Source organism: Lacerta agilis, chromosome 8, assembly GCF_009819535.1.
Source record: "Lacerta agilis isolate rLacAgi1 chromosome 8, rLacAgi1.pri, whole genome shotgun sequence".
NCBI classification, from domain to species: Eukaryota; Metazoa; Chordata; class Lepidosauria; order Squamata; family Lacertidae; genus Lacerta; species Lacerta agilis.
In genome coordinates this window covers 6,964,078-6,986,042 of record NC_046319.1, presented here as the reverse complement: position 1 = coordinate 6,986,042, position 21,965 = coordinate 6,964,078, and the positions used below count along the sequence as shown (strand labels likewise).

Here is a 21,965-nt window from a genome sequence, read left to right as displayed (position 1 = left end):
CTGCGTAGGAGGGACAGCTGGTAGATGCTGCGGGCTTAAGGCAGGAAGTGGGGATGGAGTCAGGCAGGAAGTAGAGACAGGAGACCTGTGTTCCTCTAGATCAGGGGTCAGCAACCTTTTTCAGCTGAGGGCCTGTCCACTGTCCCTCAGACCATGTGGTGGGCCGGACTATATTTTTTTTTGGGGGGGGGTGGAATTAATGAATTCCTATGCCCCACAAATAACCCAGAGATGCATTTTAAATAAAAGCACACATTCTACTCATGTAAAAAAACCAGGCAGGCCCCATGAAGAAGAAGAAGAAGAAGAAGAAGAAGAAGAAGAAGAAGAAGAAGAAGAAGAAGAAGAAGAAGAAGAAGAGGAGGAGGAGGAGGAGGAGGAGGAGGAGGAGGAGGAGGAGGAGGAGGAGGAGTTTGCATTTGATATCCTGCTTTATCACTACCCTAGGGAGTCTCAAAGCGGCTAACATTCTCCTTCTCCCTTCCTCCCCCACAACAAACACTCTGTGGGGTGAGTGGGGCTGAGAGACTTCAAAGAAGTGTGACTAGCCCAAGGTCACCCAGCAGCTGCATGTGGAGGAGCGGAGACGCGAACTCGGTTCCCCAGATTACGAGTCTACCGCTCTTAACCACTACACCACACTGGCTCTCAAATAACCCAGAGATGCATTTTAAATAAAGGACACATTCTACTCAAGTAAAAACACGCTGATTCCCGGACTGTCCGCGGGCCAGATTTAGAAGGTGCTTAGGCTGCCTACCTCTGGTCTAGATGTATCATGCCTGACCATTCACCCCATTGGCCTGAACTGTTGGGAGTTGGGGCGTCCACCAACATTTGGAGGGTCACAGGTTCCCTGTCTCTCCCTAAGGTTACCTGTACATTTCCCCTCTGAGTGCTGCCAGGATCTTCCCTTTGTCTAGCCCAGCCCCATCCTGGTCCTCCTAGCTTTACTACTGTCATTGGAAAGAACAAAGAGATGCTCGGATAGATGCCTGGGTTTCCCCTGGCTATAATGGACCCAGCCAATCTCCTGGTTGTGCAAAAGCCAAGCATTAAAAAGAAAGAAAAATCAATGTGCATTGCAGGCATATCAAGGTCAAGGTGGACAACTCTGTTCACGTATTTCTAGAGGGGGAAACTCTCCCGCCCCTCCGGCTGCTGAGTTCACTCAAATGTGCGGCAGCACATCTTCCTTAAAGCAGACTTTGTGTAAAGGATTTTTTTTTTAAACCGCTTTAAAGAAATGTGTGGGTGCACATGTGGTCCTGCCCCTATGCTGCAAACAGAAGCAGACAGATGTCCACCACCATACTCAGCCAGTAGATGGATGGAGAGAAATACTGGACAATACATTTTTTTTTAAAGTAAAACATTCCAAAGCTTAGAACATTGCAGAGACTGTAGAAATGCAAAAGGCAAATCGTGTCCTTTATTAATAACCTTTTATGTTAAACAAAAGAGAGTCCATTTTGGGACTCCATCCCATTTTGTATTTTTTAAAAAATATATATATATACTGGTATATATACATATGTAGTCTATGGAACTGGGCTGAGAATCCCTAGGCTTCCTGGCCGGGGTGCCTGCCTGCCTCCTCTTAGGGTACGGTGGAGTACTTCTTCTTTTCTCGGCTGGCCTCCAGTCTGTCCGCCGAGCTCTTAACCGATTTCTCTTTCTCCCCCTCCAGGTTCGCCAAGATCATTGCCCGCAGGGTGCTGTGGTCCAGAGGACCCTCCACTGTTGGGAAATTCAAGGGGTTTCAGATTAGGGGTGGAACCCGCAATATTAGGCTTGGTTTTTAATTACAGCTTTAATTTGAGCTTGGCCACCTGCTCCTCCCCACCCTCCGCCCAGGCTCAAGGTTGCTTCAGATGACCAGTAAGACCCTTCGTTCCCTTGCTCAGCTCATCATAAACTTGGGTCTTCCATGGAAAACTATTAGGGAAAGATCAGGAAACGATCTGCTGGTTGGGCAACCTCTTAGCTTGCATTTCAGTTCCCCCTTTGCTAAAAGGGACTGGTGGCAACAGGAGATGTTCTGGTGTTCAGCAGCATCAGTCCCTGTCCATGGAGACTATCCCTACCTTACCAGATTCTGGGATGGCCACACAAGGCTTCTGGAAGGCTGCGGGATGTCACACGAACCTCCCAGAGCCCAGTAAACAAACTGGAGGGCTTAAAAACTCTTTGAGTGACGGGAAACCCCAGCAAGGAAAGAGCTTTGTAAGCCCTCCTCCTTGCTCATGGGGTTCTGGGACGGCCACATGAGATCTTGGGTGGCCCCTTCCCACTGTCCCTTCTCCCCCCACCAAGCATTTCTTTGCTTGGTTGCACTGGTCGATGATCTCCGGCGGGCTAAGGACAAAGGTGAAAGCTGTTTCCTGGTTCTGCTGGATCTCTCAGTGGCCTTCCTTAACATCCTTCCAGACCATCTAGAGGAGCTGGGAGCTGGGCACACTGTTAAACAGTGGTTCTGCTCCTTCCTCCTGGGCCGTGTCCAGAAAGTGGCGATGGAGGATGAGTGTTGAGGCCCCTGGGCTCTCACTTGTGGGGTGCCTCAGGGTTCCATCCTCTCCCCCATGCTTTTCAACATCTATATGCAGCCTCTGGGAGAGATCATCAGGGGGTTTGGGCTGGGTGTTCATCAGTATGCGGATGATACCCAGCTCTACTTCTCTTTCAAATCAGAATCAGTGAAGGCAGTGAAGGTCCTGTGTGAGTGTCTGGAGCCAGTTGGAGGATGGATGGCGGCTAACAGATTGCGGTTGAATCCTGACAAGACAGGGTACTGTTTTGGGGGGACAGGTAGCGGGTGGGTGTGGAGGACTCCCTGGTCCTGAATGGGGTAACTGTGCCCCTGAAGGACCAGGTGCGCAGCCTGGGAGTCTTTTTGGACTCACAGCTTCCATGGAGGCGCACGTTAATTCTGTATCCAGGGCAGCTGTCTACCAGCTCCATTTGGCATGCCAGCTGAGACCCTACCTGCCTGCAGACTGTCTCACCAGAGTGGTGCATCTCCACCCCCATCGTTCAGCCCGGACACTGAGGTCCAGCTCCGAGGGCCTTCTGGCACTTCCCTCCCTGCGAGAAGTGAGGTTACAGGGAACCAGGCAGAGGGCTTTCTTGGTGGCGGCACCCGCCCTGTGGAACACCCTCCCATCAGATGTCAAGGAAATAAACAACTACCTGACTTTTAGAAGACAACTGAAGGCAGCCCTGTTTAGGGAAGTTTTAAATGTTTGATTCTATTTTTAATATTCTGTTGGGAGCCACCCAGAGTGGCTGGGGAAACCCAGCCAGGTGGGCGGGGTATAAATAATAAATTATTATTATCGATAATAATAATAATAATAATAATAATAATAATAATAATAATAATAATAATAATAATAATAATTTATTTGTACCCCGCCCATCTGACTGGGTCTCCCCAGCCACTCTGGGCGGCTTCCATCAAACATTAAAATACATTTAAAATATCACAGTTTAAAAACTTCCCTAAACAGGGCTGCCTTCAGGTTTTTTCTGAATGTCAGGTAGCTGTTTATTCCCTTGACTTCTGATGGGAGGGCGTTCCACAGGGCAGGCGCCACTACCGAGAAGGCCCTCTGCCTGGTTCCCTGTAGTTCTGCTTCTCGCAGTGAGGGAACCGACAGAAGGCCCTCGGCGCTGGATCTCAGTGTCCGGGCTGAATGATGGGGGTGGAGACGCTCCTTCAGGTATACAGGACTGAGGCCGTTTAGGGCTTTAAAGGTCAGCACCAACACTTTGAATTGTGCTCGGAAACGTACTGGGAGCCAATGAAGATCTCTCAGGTCCCGGCGGCCACTCCCAGTCACCAGTCTAGCTGCCGCATTCTGGATTAATTGCAGTTTCCGGGTCACCTTCAAAGGTAGCCCCACATAGAGCGCATTGCAGTAGTCCAAGCGGGAGATAACCACAGCATGTACCACTCTGGCGAGACAGTCTGCGGGCAGGTAGGGTCTCAGCCTGTGTACCAGATGGAGCTGGTAGACAGCCGCCCTGGACACAGAATTAATCTGTGCCTCCATGGACAGCTGTGAGTCCAAAATGACTCCCAGGCTGCGCACCTGGTCCTTCAGGGGCACAGTTACCCCATTCAAGGCCAGGGAGTCCCCCACACCCACCCGCCCCCTATCCCCCCAAAACAATCGTTGTTGTTGTTTGTTTTCCCACCCCACCCCCTGCAGAGCTGCAATTGCACAAGTAAATCACATGTAAGCTGTAGGCAGAGTCGTAGCTATGGAGGGACCTAGCCAGGTTTTTTGCCCCAAGTGAAGCCTCCAGAGGGGCACGATTGAGGCTGCCAGCCTCTCTCTCTCTCTCTCTCTCTCTCTCGCTGTGTGTGTGTGTGTGTGTGTGTGTGTGTGTGTGTGTGTGTACCCAAATGTGTGGGGTGGTGGTGGTACCAAACTGGGTCTTCGATCCAGGTGAAATAAAGCCTCGTTTCACCCCTGGCTGCAGACCTGCTGCATATATTGAGAGCACCTAGAAACGTTTTGCCTCACCGTCCTCTGCATCAGAGCCTCAGTTACTTACAGGGCTCCACTGTCTCCGCGAAGGGATCGACGCTGAGAGAAGGCGGCGTGATCTTAATGGCCTCCAGTTTCTTCAGGAAGGCGGAGCCGCCCAAAAAGGGGTTCAGCATGGGGACCGAGTCCAGCTCCCCCTCCAGCTCCTTGTAACGTAGGAAAGCTTCAATCAGCAAGAGGTCGTTGCTTTTCTTCTCCACGATGCCTGCAGGGAGGAGACAAGTGGCGCAGTTCAGGAGCAGTGGCGTATTGGCTGGAGGTCACCGGGGGTCAAAGACCCCTTGCTGTTTCTGTGTGAATGTTCAGGGTAGCAGGAGAGGATATATTGCTTATTAATATCCTTCCTAACCTGTGCTAGCATGTTCCTTAACGTAGCAGAGTTACATTCCCCCTTTTTACATGCACAGGTTGCAGGCTCGTGTGAGCCTCTCACTATTATGCAATTCAATCTGTCTCAGATTGAATTGTACGTTCCTGGTAAATTCCCTCTTAAAATAATAAAGACACGACAATCTAATTCAAAGTCAGTAAAAAAGTTTACTCACATCAGTTCACAGTTGGGTCCCTGAAGGCAGACTTAGTTACAAATATGTACATGTGAATCTACCCCATATGGGGGAATGATCCCAGTGCTACTGCTAATCTTAAATGTTAATCTGTTCCTTTAAATGTTAGCCTGCCTGCAAGTATTTAACTTGGAGATACTTTGAGTCCTCATTAGCTGTATTGGAAGGATGGGAGTCTGAGGCACTGTGAATAGCTGAGTTATGTTTTCTTTCTTTGTTCTGATTTGATGGTGAGTACATGATTTTTTATTGTATAATTGAATTTTTATTGTATAATATTGTATAATAATTTATATCTGTAGTGAAGTTGATGGTTTGTATTGTTGTTACCAAAGAAAAGTCCAGACCTTGAAGAAACCGTTGGTGAAACAGGAAGTTTGAATTACAGGTGGGTAGCCGTGTTGGTCTGCCATAGTCAAAACAAAATCGAAAATTCTTTCTAGTAGCACCTTAGAGACCAACTGAGTTTGTTCCTGGTATGAGCTTTCGTGTGCATGCACACTTCTTCAGATACAAGGAAGTTTGAAGCTAGCCACCCGTCGGGAGAACACACACATGTTGGAGGGATTCTGAATAACCTTCCCCAACATTGTGAGCATGGACCTACGCGTCTGATAGACATTTGCTATACCATCTTCATCATTATATTGAACATTATATGGCACTTTGTATTTTTGCACTTTGTAATTGCACTTTGTACTAGCACTTTGATGATTTAAAGCATATATAGGTTTGCCTCTGATGAAATATTTATAAATGCCCTTTGCATTATGATATTGTCAGTTTGGTTTCATATTTATGCAATTGTTCCAGTGATATACACGGTTTTGTATTTTTTCTGAGACTGCTAGCTGAGAGCTAGCAGAGCAGTCCTAGCTAAAAGCTGGTCAAATGAAGAAGGAAGTGAAAAGGGGGGGGGGTGAGGGTGCTGCATGACTCGTCCTTTTGTTACCAGGACAGATTAGGTCACATGCAAAAGGAACGATGCTCCAGCCAGGAGGAACAGGAAGCTTCGACTGGCTGGACCAAACATTCCCTCGCATGTCTTCTCTAGCATTACAAGGAATGTTGTACTTGACTGCTTCTCATGGATCACATTCCACAGTTTCCACAATCACCAGTGTCCTGGAGCTACAGAATCTGCATGCAAGGGGGTCTTTTTAGCCGCTGTCCTTCCCAAAGCTAAGCATGAAGGAGCACTGAAAATCACAAGTTGCTTCAGTTTCAAGAGAATGGCATGCAAGCTCCGTTTTGTACAACGGAACTTCACAGAAAACACGGCTGAAGTCGCCCGCAAATCATTTTGTGCACAGGAAAAAGCAGATCTGCATTGCTTCTTGCCATTGCTTCTTGCAATGCATCCACTATTATGATTATACCGTATTGGCCCGAATATAAGCCGCACCCGAATATAAGCCACACATTTAAAATTGGAGGGGGGGAGAGAAAAAATACCTGAATATAAGCTGCTCCCTTCTTCGCTGCTCCTGGCTGCATACCGTAAGGTCGCAAATATAAGCCGCACTTTTACCTTTTCGCGGTCGGAATTTGGGGGGGAAGTGAGGCCAATACGGTAACTGTAAGATTACTTAACATGCATTTAACTTAACACACATTTAGCTTGTGCCATTTCAACCAGGCTGCTTGAAGGCAGCGGGCTGAAATCCCACAAGTTAAATTCAAGCAAGGCAGAGAGCTTAAAAGCTCTTTTTGGGATGGGTCCAAAAAAACCCTTTTAAGCTCTCCACCTTACCCGGGAAGCAAGGCCCTCTCCGAGTGCCAGGTCTGGGATGTTCCCGACAGCCCCGCAAGATCTTGCGAGAGCATCCTGGGACCTCCAGAAACAGCATGCAGAGAGCTCCTTGCTCCCCAAGCAAGGCAGAGAGCTTCAAACATCTTGCTAGACTAAAACTCCCATCATCCCCAGCCACGGGCCATGCTGGCTGCTGGAGCTACTGGGCAATGGATTCCAAAAAATGTGGAACGTTCTTGCCTAATGGAGATTTCCAGGGATATGGGCATAGCTCAGCGGCAGAGTGCCTCCCTTGCAGGCAGGCAGGCCCAGGTTCAAATCCCAGCGGCATCTCCAGGGAAAGATCCTCTGCCTGAGACCCTGCAGGGGTGTTGCCAGCCCCGTGGTGCTTTTTGGTGTCTGGTGTGCATCTGGGTCCACTGCAGAAGCAACCCAAGAGATGGGCCCGGTCTAGGGCCCCGTCACTCACTGAAATACTGCATCAGGTTCTGATCTGTGATCTCCCCCGTCTCGCCCAGGTGCTCCCTGATCTTGGTGGCATCGCAGCCGGTTTGCTTGAACAGGAAGTCCACCGCCTGCTTCAGCTGGTCCAGGATCTTGCTGCTCTCTTTAAACTTGTACTCGTACAGGTTGGCATCTTCCGTGGTCTTCTGCAGCTTTTCCTGCGGGCCAAAGGAGAGGTGGTCAGGGCTAGCTGCGATTGGGCGCAGCAGGGATAGCCACGTTCAAATATATCAAAGGATGTCATATAGAGGAGGGAGAAAGGTTGCTTTCTGCTGCTCCGGAGAAGCGGACACCGGAGCAATGGATTCAAACTACGAGAAAGAAGATTCCACCTAAACATTAGGAAGAACTTCCTGACAGTGAGAGCTGTTTGACAGTGGAATTTGCTGCCAAGGAGTGTGGTGGAGTCTCCTTCTTTGGAGGTCTTTAAGCGGAGGCTTGACAGCCATCTGTCAGGAATGCTTTGGTGGTGTTTCCTGCTTGGCAGGGGGTTGGACTGGATGGCCCTTGTGGTCTCTTCCAACTCTATGATTCTATGATTCTAGGAGTCGCCGACGTGGTGCTCCCCAGAGGTCGTGGGTACTCCAGCTTCCATCACTCCATAGCACTGGCCATGCAAACTGCAGCCAATGGGAGCGGGGAATCCAACAACACCAGAAGCGCCACATCAGGCCAATGGCCAGATTCTAGCACAACATCCTGTTCTCACAGGGGGCCGGCAAGATGCCTGTAAGAAACCCACAAGCAGGATCTGAATGCAACCACACTTTCCCTGCCCCTGAAGTTGCCAGCAACCGGCTTCCAGAAGCATTTCTGCCTCTGATTTTGGAGGCAGAGCAGAGCCATCACAGCTGGTAGCCACTGATAGACATGAATTTGTCCAATCCCCTTTTAAAGTCAACCGAGTTGATGGTGGCCCTAGCTGTCTCCCGTGCAAGGAGTGAGCACCATAATTTAATCATGCACAGCACACAGAAGTGCTTTTGTTTTGTCTGCCCGGAAACTTCCAACATTCAGCTTTATTGGACATCCACAAGTTCTTTTTTAAAAAGAATAAATTTACTTATTTGGTTTTTCAGCTTAAAATCTCACAGCCATATATTGAACGCAGATCATGAAAACAAGATTCCAAGGAATCTCCCGGACTTCCCTCCTCCCCTTTGTGGGTGCTGTTGTTAATCATTTCTCCCTGCATCTTTTATGATGATCCAAATCTTTTAAATCTCCATTGTGTCCAGAATTCACCATTAAACTACAAGTGATATTCCAGTCCTATTAACCATTTTATCTGTTTACAATGGTCTTAAATATAGGTTATAAATCTTCTCCAAGTCATCCAAAAGTTCTAGTGTTTATGAGAGAGGGAAAATGTTATGCCAGGCAAAATGTTATGAAGTCTATCATGTCCCCTCTTACCTTTCCCCTAAACTAGAAACACAAGAAACTGACTTTAAACTGAGTCAGACTATTGGGTCCATCTACCGGTAGTTCAGTCTTGCCTGTGCTCAGGGCTGGATTTAGGTTTGGTGAGGCCCTAAGCTACTGAAGGTAATTGTTGTTGTTTAGTCGTTTAGTCGTGTCCGACTCTTCGTGACCCCATGGACCAGAGCACGCCAGGCACTCCTGTCTTCCACTGCCTCCCGCAGTTTGGTCAAACTCATGTTGGTAGCTTCAAGAACACTGAAGGTAATGGGACCCTTTATACGTCCAGCTGTCCTTTGTCAACAACCAATTGTCGCTTTCTGTGTTGAATATATGCTATATGGTAATTTATGGATCTAACAGGTATCTAAAGTCATTTGTACATGCTGCCATGCAACCAGTCCATGCAGAATGTAGGCACCCTATATATAGAAAGGAGCAAACCAGTGATATTTGAGGAAGCAGGCAAGCAGGTGGGGCCCATTACTTACATCATAGGAGCCTACACACCACAAAACTTTGTTGCTGTATGTAGGTTTTATTTTATTTGCTTTTATCTTCTATTTTGGAAATGTACATCCAGATTTTTTCCCCTTTATATTTTTTTTGGGGGCCCCCAAGAGAGTGGGGCCCTAAGCTATAGCCATAGCAGTCAACTTTTTCCTTATTCCGAATAGGATTCCTCACAAGAAAAGGGAAAAGTTGACAGCTATGGCTATAGCTTGTTTCAAAAGGTAAAGGACCCCTGACAGTTAAGTCCAGTCGTGAACGACTCTGGGGCAGCAGTGCTCATCTCGCTTTACTGGCCAAGGGAGCCGGCATTTGTCTGCAGACAGCTTCCGGGTCATGTGGCCAGCATGAATAAGCCGCTTCTGGTGAACCAGAGCAGTGCACGGAAACGCCATTTACCTTCCCGCCAGAGTGGTACCTATTTATCTACTTGCACTTTGACATGCTTTCGAACTGCTAGGTTGGCAGGAGCTGGGACTGAACAACGGGAGCTCACCCCGTTGCGGGGATTCGAACCGCCGACCTTCTGATCAGCAAGCCCTAGGCTCAGTGGTTTAGACCACAGCGCCACCCGCGTCCCAATAATATAAGCTTGTTTAGCTTATACGTAAATCTGGCACTGCCTGTGCTGACTGGCAGCAGCTCTCAACCCCTACCGGGAGATGCCACTAGGGATTGAACCCGTGACATGCTGCCTCTGAGCTAGGGGACTCGAAAGTCCCAAATGTTGCAGCCTTTCCCCACAGCGACGGGACCCCCCCAGGTCAGCCCCGCATGTAGATGTTCCCCATTTACCTCTAATTCTTTCATGTTGCCGTGAACGATTTCTTCCGCCTTCTTGTGCTCAGATTTCAGCTTGCTGATTTCATTCTACAGAACACAGAAGTGCACAAAGGGGCTCAGGCAGAGAGTGGGCAACCTTTCCCCCCAAAAATTGCGAGGGCCGTATTTTCTCCTTGGTATGTTTCCGGGGGCAAAAGTGGGTGGAGCAAAATATGTAGCCCCTCCCTTTATCCTGTAGGCTACATTCCAGCCGTGCTAGATTTCCAGAAGTAGGGTGGAATCTAGGCACATATTAAAAACAGTGCTTTCTTAAGAAAACGTTTTGAAAAATATATTGAATTTGCCGCAGCTCACCATCGCCACCTAGTGTCACATTTGTATAATGCACCTTACAACACACGTTTTATTTGCAGCTGTATAGCTGAGTCCTCGATCTTACTTTGTCTGAAAGATCACATAAAATGTGAAAATTAATAGGTGAAGGAAAATTGGAATTAAGTGCCACCTGAGGGCAATGCTAGTCTTGAAAGAAGAAACCTTCTGTTGCACGCAGGGGCCCAAAAGAGTTGGTGCCCCCTGCCTAGGCTGTATAATTATTAAGGACTGTAGGTCCATTAATTTCCATGGGTATTAATGATAATATAGCATAGCTGTGATTAATCAGAATAAAATATTTTACTCCTCTGCATGCTTATAGTTTTTATTTATTTGTTTGTTTTATTTTTCCCTTCCATCCTTCGAATGAATATGTATAAGCAAATGGAAATAACAAGATAAAATATTTTAATGGATGGATTAATCAGAGAATTCTGTTTTTGTTCCCGTAGCTGTCAATGTTGCAGGCTCCTTTTTAGAAGGAATCTGACATGCATTCTAGGGTTTGTGGGTGGGTGTTGGTGAAAGCATTTTCAGAGTGTACATCGTGTGGTTTGGTCGCACTCCCAACCAAAAGAGTAGTTGGTGGTGGTGGAGGAGAGGTTTAACTAGTAATAATAATAATAATAATAATAATAATAATATTTATTATTTGTACCCCACCCATCTGGCTGGATTTCCCCAGCCACTCTGGGCGGCTTCCAACAAAAATCAAATACATTAAAATATCACACATTAAAAATACAAGGGGAGGAAGAAAGAGGAGACAGCATAGAGGAAGAGACGGGAGAGTGAGGAAATATTAGAGCAGAGGAGCAGGGGAAAAGATCTTTAAGAAGATTATTTGATAACTTAACTGCAATATTTTAAACATTACTAGTAATTGATAATTAAAATTTAAGAGTTTGGTCTAATTTGTATTTGTGTGAATAAAATTGATCAATTAAAATATAATCTCATGTAATGTGAATGGGTTAAATTTTAAAAAAGAAATAAGGTGGAACATGTGCTGAAAAAGAAAAACTGGGATGTGATCTGTCTGCAGGAGATGCACATAGCAAAAAAACAATCTCCACCATATTAGCCATCTTGCAGTCTCTTCATTGGCTACATGGTGGCAGCAATGAGACAATTTTAGCTACTGAAATGCTTCTCTTTCTGTCACACACATTCTTTATTATAATTTATTATTATTATTATTATTATTATTATTATTATTATTATTATTGCTGCTGCTGCTGCAAGTAATTTGTCAATCACCTCCCAACCCACCATCCCAAGGCAATTTACACATAAAATAGTTAAAAACACAAAAAAGTACATTTAAAACATTGTTTCCCCAATTTACCGTATTTTTCGCTCCATAAGATGCACCTGAACATAAGGCGCACCTAGTTTTTAGAGGAGGAAAGGGGGAAAGCCCTGTTTTTTTGAGCATCAGCTCAAAATGGTGCAGCTTTTTTTGCAAAGGGAAAAGCCCTGATTTTTTGAGGATCAGCTGAAAGTGGTGCAGCTTTTTTTTGCAAAGAGGAAAAGCCCCGTTTTTATGGGGTCCAACTCACAGTTCTGCAGCTTCTAGTCCTACAGCCATTTCTACAGTTTCCAGACAGATAATCTAATCAGCCAGTCACATGTCGCTGGGGAAACAAACAGCCTCCCTCTGCATTCAACAATGGAGGCCTGGGCAAGGGGGCCTTATCTCTCTCCCCATCACTTGCTGAACAGCTGTTCAGCGGCTTCCTTTCAACACCCCCTTCTCTCTTTGTAAAAAAAGAGCACAATCTGCTTTTGGCCCCTAGGCAATTCGGCTCCAGGGACCATACATTTGCTCCGTAAGATGCACAAACATTTTCCCTTACTTTTTAGGAGGAAAAAAGTGCGTCTTATGGAGCGAAAAATACGGTAGGTCTCCAGCTGTTTTTAGACTACAACTCCCATTATCCCTGACCTGCTGCCCTAGGGATAATGGGAGTTGTAGTCCAAAAACAACTGGCGACCCAAGTTCTGGGAAACACTGGCTTAAAGCAAAACGAAAACCCTAACAAGTGGAGACTTGTAGACCCATTTATCCAGCTGGGAAAACCTGTTGGAACAAAAATGTCCTTGACTGCTTCTGGGAAGTGCAAGGATGAAGGCCGTCTCTTAAGCAACCTGGTTCTGAGCTGCGCAGGGCCTTAGACGGCAGTACCAGCACCTTGAATGTGGCCTGGTAGCAAACCGGCAGCCGGTGGCAGATCCCCCAAGCAATGTGTTGCATGCCGGCGGGCGTTTGACTGCCACGTTCTGCGCCAGCTGCAGCCTCCAGATCCAGGCCAAGGGCATTGCAGCACTGTGTGGTTACCAGGGCATGGACAACTACGGCCAAGCTATTTCCATCCAGGAGTCATGACTGCTCGTTCAAAACACAGCCCACTTGCAGCAGGATCAGCAGCCCAGAGCCCAGCCTGGGGAGCCAGGGCCAGAAGACCAGGGACAAGTGAGGGGCAAGGAAGGGGGGGGGGAGGGCGGAGAGGAGACCTGGATGTCTTCGATCCGCTTCTGCAGCCTCTCCATGTCATTGTTCAGCTCGGTGACATAGCTGAAGTAGGCAAAGTTCTTCTCCTCCTTCTCAATGAATTCCTCCACCAGCAGGTCAATGTCCCCGTTTTCCGTCAGCTTCAGCAGTCGCATGTAGGCAACCTCGTAACTCTCAAAGCTCTCCCCCTTGCTCTTGGCTCGCTTCTTGGCCTTGAGAGCTGGAAGGGATTCAAGGGGGAGGGTTCATTAAATTGTCTCTTGCCACCTCATTCTCCGAGGGGTGCAAGGCTCCAGGGGGTTCCACTTACCCAGGGTTCTGTCAGGAATCCAGGTTCCCAGGTTGGTAACACAGCAAGTGCAGATAATTAAAAAGGAGGATTTATTGCCAAGACGAACAGATAACTCCAGATGGCTCTAACAAAGCCTCTGGCATCATTACTCAAGATGACCCTTCTGAAGATTCCTTCCGGGATCTACAGAAGATATTGAACCTACGACTCTTATGTCTCTTGTTTTGCTTCCTGTCTAACAGCCTTCCCATTCACCGACTCTTCGGACTGAGTGGATCAACTCCACCCTCTCTCTCCCTGGTCTGAAAGGCTGACCGTGAGACTGTTCGCGCCTTTTTGTGCTTCCTGCGAGCTTTGGCTGTGTTCTAGCCTGCTCTCAGCTACTGCCTTATCAGCTCACCTGTCAAGGTCAGGAAAAGCTGCAGTCTGCAGCTGCCGGCCCTCCCCTGCCTAACACCTAAGTCTCCCTGTTCCTGGCTGCTTTCTGTGGTTGACTGCAAACCTTTGCTTGGAGCTGGCTCACTCCTGACAGGTTCGTATTTCCTTGCAGAATGTGGGACAGCAGAGAGTATGGTGATAGATGGTTTATTTACACGTATACACAACCTGAGCCTATGCTAGAGGGGTTCATAGCATTAACACCCCAAGAAGGTCCTGCTTCTCCCATAGCCACAGCCCTGGATTCATACAGAAATCAAGCATGGCTCTCACTCTCTGGCTTCTGCCTTTGTTGGCTCAGATCACACACACTCTTTGTCTTGGTCTTTCTCACCTTCCAGGTGAAGGAGGGGGCCCACCCATTTGCCCTCCGGCACAAAGCTACTTCCTTCGTTATACAAAGGAGCATACTTAGGTGGTTCTTATGCCTTTTGCCTGGCTTAATCAACAGCAGAATCCTCCATTTGATTTTGACCCCTGCTGGATCCAGGACCCCAAGAATTGCAGGAGACTTGGGCATCAAGCCGGCTAACTCGCTCCCACGGACTCACAACCCTCATGGAAAAAACATCAGTTGCTCAACCCACTAAAGGCAGCAATAAAGAGCTGAAATTAAAAGTCATGGAAGCTGCGGTGTCAAGCAACCAAGCAGGCCGGGATATGAGCCAGTTTCGTGACTGCACAGTGACTAAATTCCGCCCACAGGATCTGTCCTCTAGCTTCCAGCAGCAAGTGTGTTCTGCTTCACACATTCAGCTGCCAGCGGCCCAAAGGCTGAGCAACTGGTTAAAATGTACAAAACAACAGACCCTAACAGCACAAACTTTGAAATCGATTCTTTTCTTAAATACAGGAGTATCTTCAGCGGACTTTAAATCATAACTTTAAAGCATAAATTTAAAGCATATTGTTGTAAGAATTCTAAGATATAAAGTAAATGTTTATAAATGTACAAGGTAAACACAAGTATATAAACCAGGTGTATACACAAGTATATAAACCAGGGAGCCGACAGCTTTTCCAGGCCATGTGGCCAGCATGACTAAGCCGCTTCTGGCGAACCAGAGCAGCGCATGGAAACACCGTTTACCTTCCCGCTGAAGCGGTACCTAGTTATCTACTTGCACTTTGACGTGCTTTCAAACTGCTAGGTTGGCAGGAGCAGGGACCAAACAACGGGAGCTCACCCCGTCGCGGGGATTCGAACCGCCGACCTTCTGATCGGCAAGCCCTAGGCTCTGTGGTTTAACCCACAGCGCCACCCGCGTCCCATGCACATATATAAGAACGCTCAATTTTTGGGTGGGAATTTGGGTCATGGACTTGTGTCCTGGGTCTTTGAAGGACCTAGCAAAAAGATGGTTCCTTCCGCATGCTGACATGAACGCGTGGTACCTTCTTCCTTTTTGGCCTGCTCCTCAAATTCAGAGCGGTCCACCAGTTTGATAAGCATGAAGGCCTTTAGCTTGGTCTCATGGTTGTAAATCCGCTCCAGCTCCCGAAACTCAATGTTGAACTGCGCAATGTCCTTGCAGCGCCGCTCCTTCATCGCGGAGATCCTGGCAAGGGCCTCCACCCTAGAAGCAGGCAGAAGTGGTGGTGAAGAGTAAATCATAAAATCATAGAGTTGGAAGGGGTCCCCAAGGGTCATCTAGTCCAGCCCCCATGCAATACAGGAAAATTCATGTTCAGAAATAGGACAGGAACACGAGGGATGCTGCCTTTTACAGTCACACTACTGACCCATCTGGTTCAGTGTTGTCTACATGACTGGTAGCATCTCTACAGTGTTTCTGGTGGGGGGGGCGGATCACAGCCCTTCCCAGAGGGGCTGACAGGATTTGAACCTGGGACCGGCTGCTCTCACCTTTGCTCGTAGGCTTGCATCGACTGCTCAATAGACAAGTCCATCGTCTTCCTCTGCTGCTCTAGCTGTTTGTGAAGCCGGGAGTAGATGGTATCGAAGACAGACTTCTGGCACTGGAGGTTCTCTATCTCCTCGCGGAGTTTGGCATTGGTGGTCAGGACGGTGTCAAAATAAACCGTGACCTGGAAGGAGCAAAATTAGGAAGGGTCCCGCACAGTCCTAAACTGCAAAACCTTCTTCCTACAAAGAGGTGCTGAACACCATCGGGTGTTGTTTTTTATACAGGTAGGTATCCGTGTTGGTCTGCCATAGTCAAAACAAAATAAAAAATAAAAAAATTCCTTCCAATAGCACCTTAGAGACCAACTAAGTTTGTTCTTGGTATGAGCTTTCATGTGCATGCACACTTCTTCAGATACACTGAAACAGAAGTCACCAGACCCTTATATATTTGTTGATGTTCAGTCGTTCAGTCGTGTCCGACTCTTCGTGACCCCATGGACCACCAGAGCACGCCAGGCACCCCCTATCCTCCACTGCCTCCCACAGTTTGGCCAAACTCATGCTAGTTGCTTTGTCCAACCATCTCATCCTCTGTCGTCCCCTTCTCCTTGTGCCCTCCATCTTTCCCAACATCAGGGTCTTTTCCAGGGAGTCTTCTCTTCTCATGAGGTGGCCAAAGTATTGGAGCCTCAACTTCAGGATCTGTCCTTATATATAGTGAGATATATATATATATATCTTGTGTGTGTGTGTGTGTGTGTGTGTGTACACACACATACATATATATAGTGATTATATATATATATATATATATATATATATATATGTATGTATGTATGTATGTATGTATGTATCACTATATATAAGGGTCTGGTGACTTCTGTTTCAGTGTATCTGAAGAAGTGTGTATGCACAAGAAAGCTCATATCAAAAACAAACTTAGTTGGTCTCTAAGGTGCTACTGGAAGGATTTTTTGTTTTTTGTTTTTTAATATGTTTACTTTGGCTGGAATTCGAGGGCACATCCCAGGCAGTCAAAAGTACTCCAGGAACGGCCGCAATAAGAAATCAAGCCAAACAAAAGTTAAAAGATGAATGGAAATCCTATGAGGATTACATGGTAAAATATTGCTCAAAAACTAATATACTACCATGCCTTGATTAAGAGATATGAAGTAAATAAGACAGGAAATTTAGAAATGAATTAGGTGAGTCAATATATAAATTAATGTAAAGGGAAACCTGGAATGCAAGAGTAAGTTTACAACGTGTTTTTTTTTTTGTGGAAGTCAAATTGGTGACGGAGGGAAGTCAGAGGGGTGCGGGGAGGGGATTGTGGTGGTGGGATAAAGAAAGAAATTTGGGTAAGGAAGAAATTACAATGTGATGTAATTTACTGTATGGTTTTGATGTATGAAAAGTATTGTAATAATTAAAAGTACACTGCAGGGGAATATCTATTATATCTACAATGTACACTGCAGGGGAATATCTATTATATCATTTATCTCATTAAAAAAAAATACTCCAGGAAGATGTGAACCAGAGGTAGCGAGGGTTGTGGCCTGCAGAGAGGGGGTGTGGCTTGGGGAGAGACATGAGGGCCAGAGAGGACCCTGGAGGGCCACATTTGACCACTGGGTCTGAAGTTCCCCATCCCTCCCACCCAGTTGTCAGTTTTTCTCCCCACTCTCAGCATCCTGTGCCATTGAGATCTTCTGGGGGTATTGTGCAACATTTTCTCCTCCTTGGGATGCCCCCCCTTAAAAATAAATAAATGGGTCCTTTTACAAAAGTTGGGATCCCCCAAGTCTGCTGGTCCCTCTCTCTTGTGTGTGTGTGGGGTGTGTGTGTGTGTGTGTGTGTGTTGGGTGTGTGTGTGTGTTGCAGGATGCTCCCCTGAAGCTTGGGAGCAGAATATAAATAGTTCATGCTGCTTTTAACTGGGTTTATAATGTTTGTTTTTCGCAGGGAGTGAGATTATTTCATTGCCACCTCCCCGAGGAGGCAGACTCTGGTTCTCAGCAGAGGCAGAAGGTGTGGGACTCAGGAGGGGGTCCTGGACCAGCGGAGGTGGGGGTAGGGGGGGGGCCCACAGCTCACGTGGTTGAGTCGGTTGTCCAAGAGCTGGACCTGCTTCTGCAGCCACCTGCCGTCATACTCCTGCCTCATTTTGATCACAAGCATTTTCTGTTTCTTAATCTTGTTCTCCAGTTCCGTTATCTGAAACAAAAGACATAAAGAGATCCATCAAGACTTTTATATGAGCAGATTGGGACCACTTTACCCGCGAGGTCACTTCACCCCATAGAAATCCACTTTTTGGTGCCTTCCCCCCCAACATTTCTGTTTAGACAAGTCTATTTCTGTTTAGACATGTGAAATGTTGCTGCTGCTGTTCCGATCTGTTTTTTTAAATGGGAGTTGGAGTCCAGCAATGTCTTGGGGGGGCTCCAGCCCCCCCTTTTTGGACTATGCTGACTGACAGCAGCTCTTCGGAGTTTCAGGCAAAAGCCTTTCCCAGTCATACCTGGAGATGCAGGAAAGTGAACCTGGCACCTTTTGCAAGCAATGCATGCTCCTGAGGTACGAACCTTCCCCCAACAAATTTAGTAAGGTTCTAGTCCTCATGCTTTTGAATAAAGGGCTGAATTAAAGAGGTAGACAGGAAACTGTCTTATCCCATGTGAGAGCATTGGTCTTAGTACTGTGTACACTGACTGGGAGCAGCTATCTAGGGTTTTGGATCAGGTCTAACTGGGGAGGCCAGGGGTTAAACCTGGGTATTGCCAACGCTGACTGGCAACAGCTGTCCAGAGTTCTTGACAGGCGCCTTTCTCTGCCATACCTGGAGTTTGAACCTGGGCCCTTTTCCAAGCAAAGCATAGGCTCCACCTTTGAGCTATGATCTTCCCCTTAAAAATAAAGTAAGATTCTAGTCCTCATGGTTGGACATTGGCCTCAGTAGTGCGTACACTGACTGGCAGCAGCATTAAAATGCAAGGCAGATGCTCTTCCACTGACCTATGACTCCCGTTGCTTTTTAACTCTACAAAGAGATTTTTTTGTTTCTGCCTAAGGTCCATTCTATGCCTGTAAAGGTAAAGGGACCCCTGACCATTAGGTCCAGTCACGGATGACTCTGGGGTTGCAGCGCTCATCTCGGTTTACTGTCCAAGGGAGCCGGCATACAGCTTCCAGGTCATGTGGCCAGCAAGACTAAACCACTTCTGGCAAACCAGAGCAGCACACGGAAACGCCGTTTACCTTCCCGCCGGAGTGGTACCTATTTATCTACTTGCAATTTGACATGCTTTCAAACTGCTAGGTTGGCAGGAGCAGGGTCTAAACCATGGGAGCTCACCCAGTCGCGGGGATTCGAACCGCCGACCTTCTGATCGGCAAGCCCTAGGCTCTGTGGTTTAGACCACAGCGCCACCCGCGCCCCTATATTCTATGCCTGTAACAGCAGCACAAATATCAGAATTAAGCAAACACTAAACAGGGAGGGGTAGCTAAGTTGGTAGAGCATGAGACTGTCAGGGTTGAGGGTTCAAGCCCCGCGTTGCGCAAGAGATTTGTGCATTGCAGGGGGTAGGACTAGATGGCCCTTGTGGTCCCTTACAGCTCGACAATCCTATGATTCTACGACTCTAGGCTTTCTGCTTGCAGCAAACTAGAAAGCCAAAAACACAAGCCGATCAGCAGTCTCACCTATCCCGGGGACAGTCACATGTCAGTGGTGGGCGGAGCAGCAATGTAAACTCCAAGCGGGCTCGGGCTCGGAGCGGAGCAAAGAGGAGGGCAGCCGTGTGCTCCGCGCGATGGAGCCCCATCGTCTTCTTGTCTGATCCCATCAAAACAGGACAGGAAGCAGAAGCTGCTCAAAGGCAGCCAGGCTCCGCTCACCAGCTAAGCCTATTGGCCGGCTGAGGGGCTCGGCGGCAACGGATAGGGGCTGATGCAGGGGGAGGAATACACCCCCCTGTAAGCGCGGGAAACGGCTCCCACTTGCTTTGAGGGCTGAGGCTTTTCTCTCCAAGTAGGCGAGATCTTCCCACCCAGTCCCTGGCCAGCAGGGGAGGAGCTGCTTCCATTAAAAACGGGAAATTTAAGGGAAATAAAAAATAAGGGAGAGCAGCGGGAAACTGCTTGAAATAAGGGAGAATCCTGGGGAAAACGGGATACTTGACAGCACTGGTGTGTGCACCAGACTTCACACCCCTCCCGACATTTCCCACAATGCACCTTGTCATCCAGTTCAGAGATCAAGGCCTTGGTGGCTCTGATGAGGGCGTCATACTCGTCTTTGGTCTGCAAAAGGAATTTAAGCTCCATGCAGTTTCGGTCGTCGATGAAAAGGTTCCGAGGCGACTTGGTGATACTCAGAAGTAAATTGATCTCGTCGTGCTCTTGTTTCAAGGCGTGGATTTGCCTCCTGCGGCAGAGGAGGGGAAGGGGTTAAGAGTGTGCATCCATCCTTACATCGAACACTGCGCAAGACGCACCGATGGAGGCTCGCAGCCGAGCTGTGCGTTTGGTGATACTTCTCCGCACAACGGGACACGTGTGCAAGGGGGGGTGGGGTTCACCCACATGGCTTTAAAAGGAGATGGGGTTGGTGGATCCATAAAAAGTGGCAGCCAACGGCCATCAAGGAACAAAAGCAGAGCCTCCATGGACAGGAACAGTGCGCCTCAAATACTGGACGCTGGAACCTATCATCTTCATGCCAGTGGGCATCCGAAAGAGGGAGTCTGGTCCGGAAAAGGGGTCTGGGGCTGGTCATACTGATCTGAGTCAAGGTGGCAATATGTACCACGGACCTTCCTTCAGCCCCAAACAGAATGGGTGCAGAATGATGGTTAAGGAATGCACACTATGGTGAAAGAGGGAGGCTTCAGTTCCCAAGGAGTTGTCGGGGGAAACAAGCCAGCACTGTGTTGAGATTGCTTTTTCTTTATGATTTGTTTCAAACGCCTTCTTAACGTTTCCGTAGTTTTTCTGTAGGAGAGATTTTTATTTTTATTTTTTGTCAATGGCGCATCTGCAGTGATCGTTAAAGCTTCTGGAGGAAACCGTGATTTAAGTCCACGTCCTTCATCAGATGGGAGCCAGGACAGGTGGGGGTCAGGGGCAAAAAAAAAAAAACGGATTTGGCACCTTTGCCTTTGAAAAGCAAAGGCTATACTCCTGGGGATAGTTCCAAAGGCCAAACAGGGAGACCCGGGGTCGCATTTGGCCCCTGTGCCTGAGCTCCCCCACCTCTGGTCCCTGTGACCGTCCCTTCATGTCCCCGTCCCCCCCAGAAAACTCTGCCCTACTTACTCCTGCTGGAACAACTGCCGTTGAGTCTTGATCCCAAAAGACTTCCTATTCTCCACCATGATCCGAAACTGTTGCTGCAGCTTCCTTAGCTCGATCTCTGCCATCACCTCTTTCTCCTTCTCAGTGTAGTCAGAGCTCTCGCTCCTAGAGCGGGATTGTTTCCGGCGCTGCGGATCAGGGCAGATCAGGAGGGAAGAGAAAAAGAAGAAGAAGAAGAAGAAGAAGAAGAAGAAGAAGAAGAAGAGTTTGGATTTGTTATCCCGCTTTATCACTACCCGAAGGAGTCTCAAAGCGGCTCACATTCTCCTTTCCCTTCCTCCCCCACAACAAACACTCTGTGAGGTGAGTGGGGCTGAGAGACTTCAAAGAAGTGTGACTAGCCCAAGGTCACCCAGCAGCTGCCTGTGGAGGAGCGGAGACGCGAACCCGGTTCACCAGATTACGAGTCTACCTCTATTAACCACTACACCACACTGGAGTGGTGCCTGTTTTAAACTCAAAAGGCTCAACCTCCCTTCTTGTGGTTCCTATATATCAGGCATGTCCAACAGGTAGATTGTGATCTACCGGTAGATCACTGGACATCTGCAGTAGATCACTGGTAGATCATTGGCTCCCCCCCCCCCCGGAGAAGCTGAATAACTGTGCCCCCCCTAAAAAAAGCTTAACATTTCACCTCCTCCCTGAAAAAACTCAACAACTTTGACCTGAACCCCCCAAAAGGAGGTAGATCACTGCCAGTTTTTAACTCTGTAAGTAGATCACAGTCTCTTGGGAGTTGGCCACCCCTGCTATATATTTCCCACCAGCAAAAGTCATTTGATGAGGCTGAGGCATAGCAGGTGCCCTACCTTATTGGGAATCCCACAAGTGTGTTCCCCCCCCCCCCAGCTTCCAAAATCCCAACACATAAAGAGAGCATCTTCCTATTTGGGTGGACAACAACAGTGGAGACGCCAGTGGAGAACTCAGGGTGGGGTGGAAGGAAACAAAACCACCTTTTTCTGAAGTCAGAGTGGGAGACCAGCTGACATCCTTTGGAAGAGAGTTTCA

At 47.8% G+C, this 21,965-nt stretch overlaps 1 protein-coding gene across 1 annotated transcript; it reads right to left on the bottom strand.

Annotated features, from left to right (window-relative positions):
* Positions 1-1,600: 1,600 nt before the first annotated feature.
* CCDC63 (coiled-coil domain containing 63) lies at positions 1,601-21,064 on the bottom strand. Its single transcript, XM_033156814.1, has 10 exons — positions 20,913-21,064; positions 19,833-20,022; positions 17,688-17,807; positions 15,582-15,763; positions 15,110-15,291; positions 12,987-13,204; positions 10,107-10,181; positions 7,345-7,537; positions 4,564-4,761; positions 1,601-1,740 (listed from the first exon to the last, which is right to left on the bottom strand). Exons 1-10 carry the CDS (start codon positions 21,014-21,016, stop codon positions 1,601-1,603), a joined length of 1,602 nt encoding a protein of 533 aa, XP_033012705.1. The 5' UTR covers positions 21,017-21,064.
* Positions 21,065-21,965: the final 901 nt, after the last annotated feature.

What these genes read in the sequence shown, in the direction of transcription:
- CCDC63 (XM_033156814.1), bottom strand. Translation starts at nt 21,016, where the DNA reads ATGGCAGAGATCGAGCTAAGGAAGCTGCAGCAACAGTTTCGGATCATG. An exon ending in CGGCAGTTGTTCCAGCAGGA is followed by an intron (nt 20,023 to 20,912) that starts GTAAGTAGGGCA and finishes CCTCTGCCGCAG; the next exon opens with GAGGCAAATCCACGCCTTGA. An exon ending in TGGACAACCGACTCAACCAC is followed by an intron (nt 15,764 to 17,687) that starts GTGAGCTGTGGG and finishes TGCTCCTTCCAG; the next exon opens with GTCACGGTTTATTTTGACAC.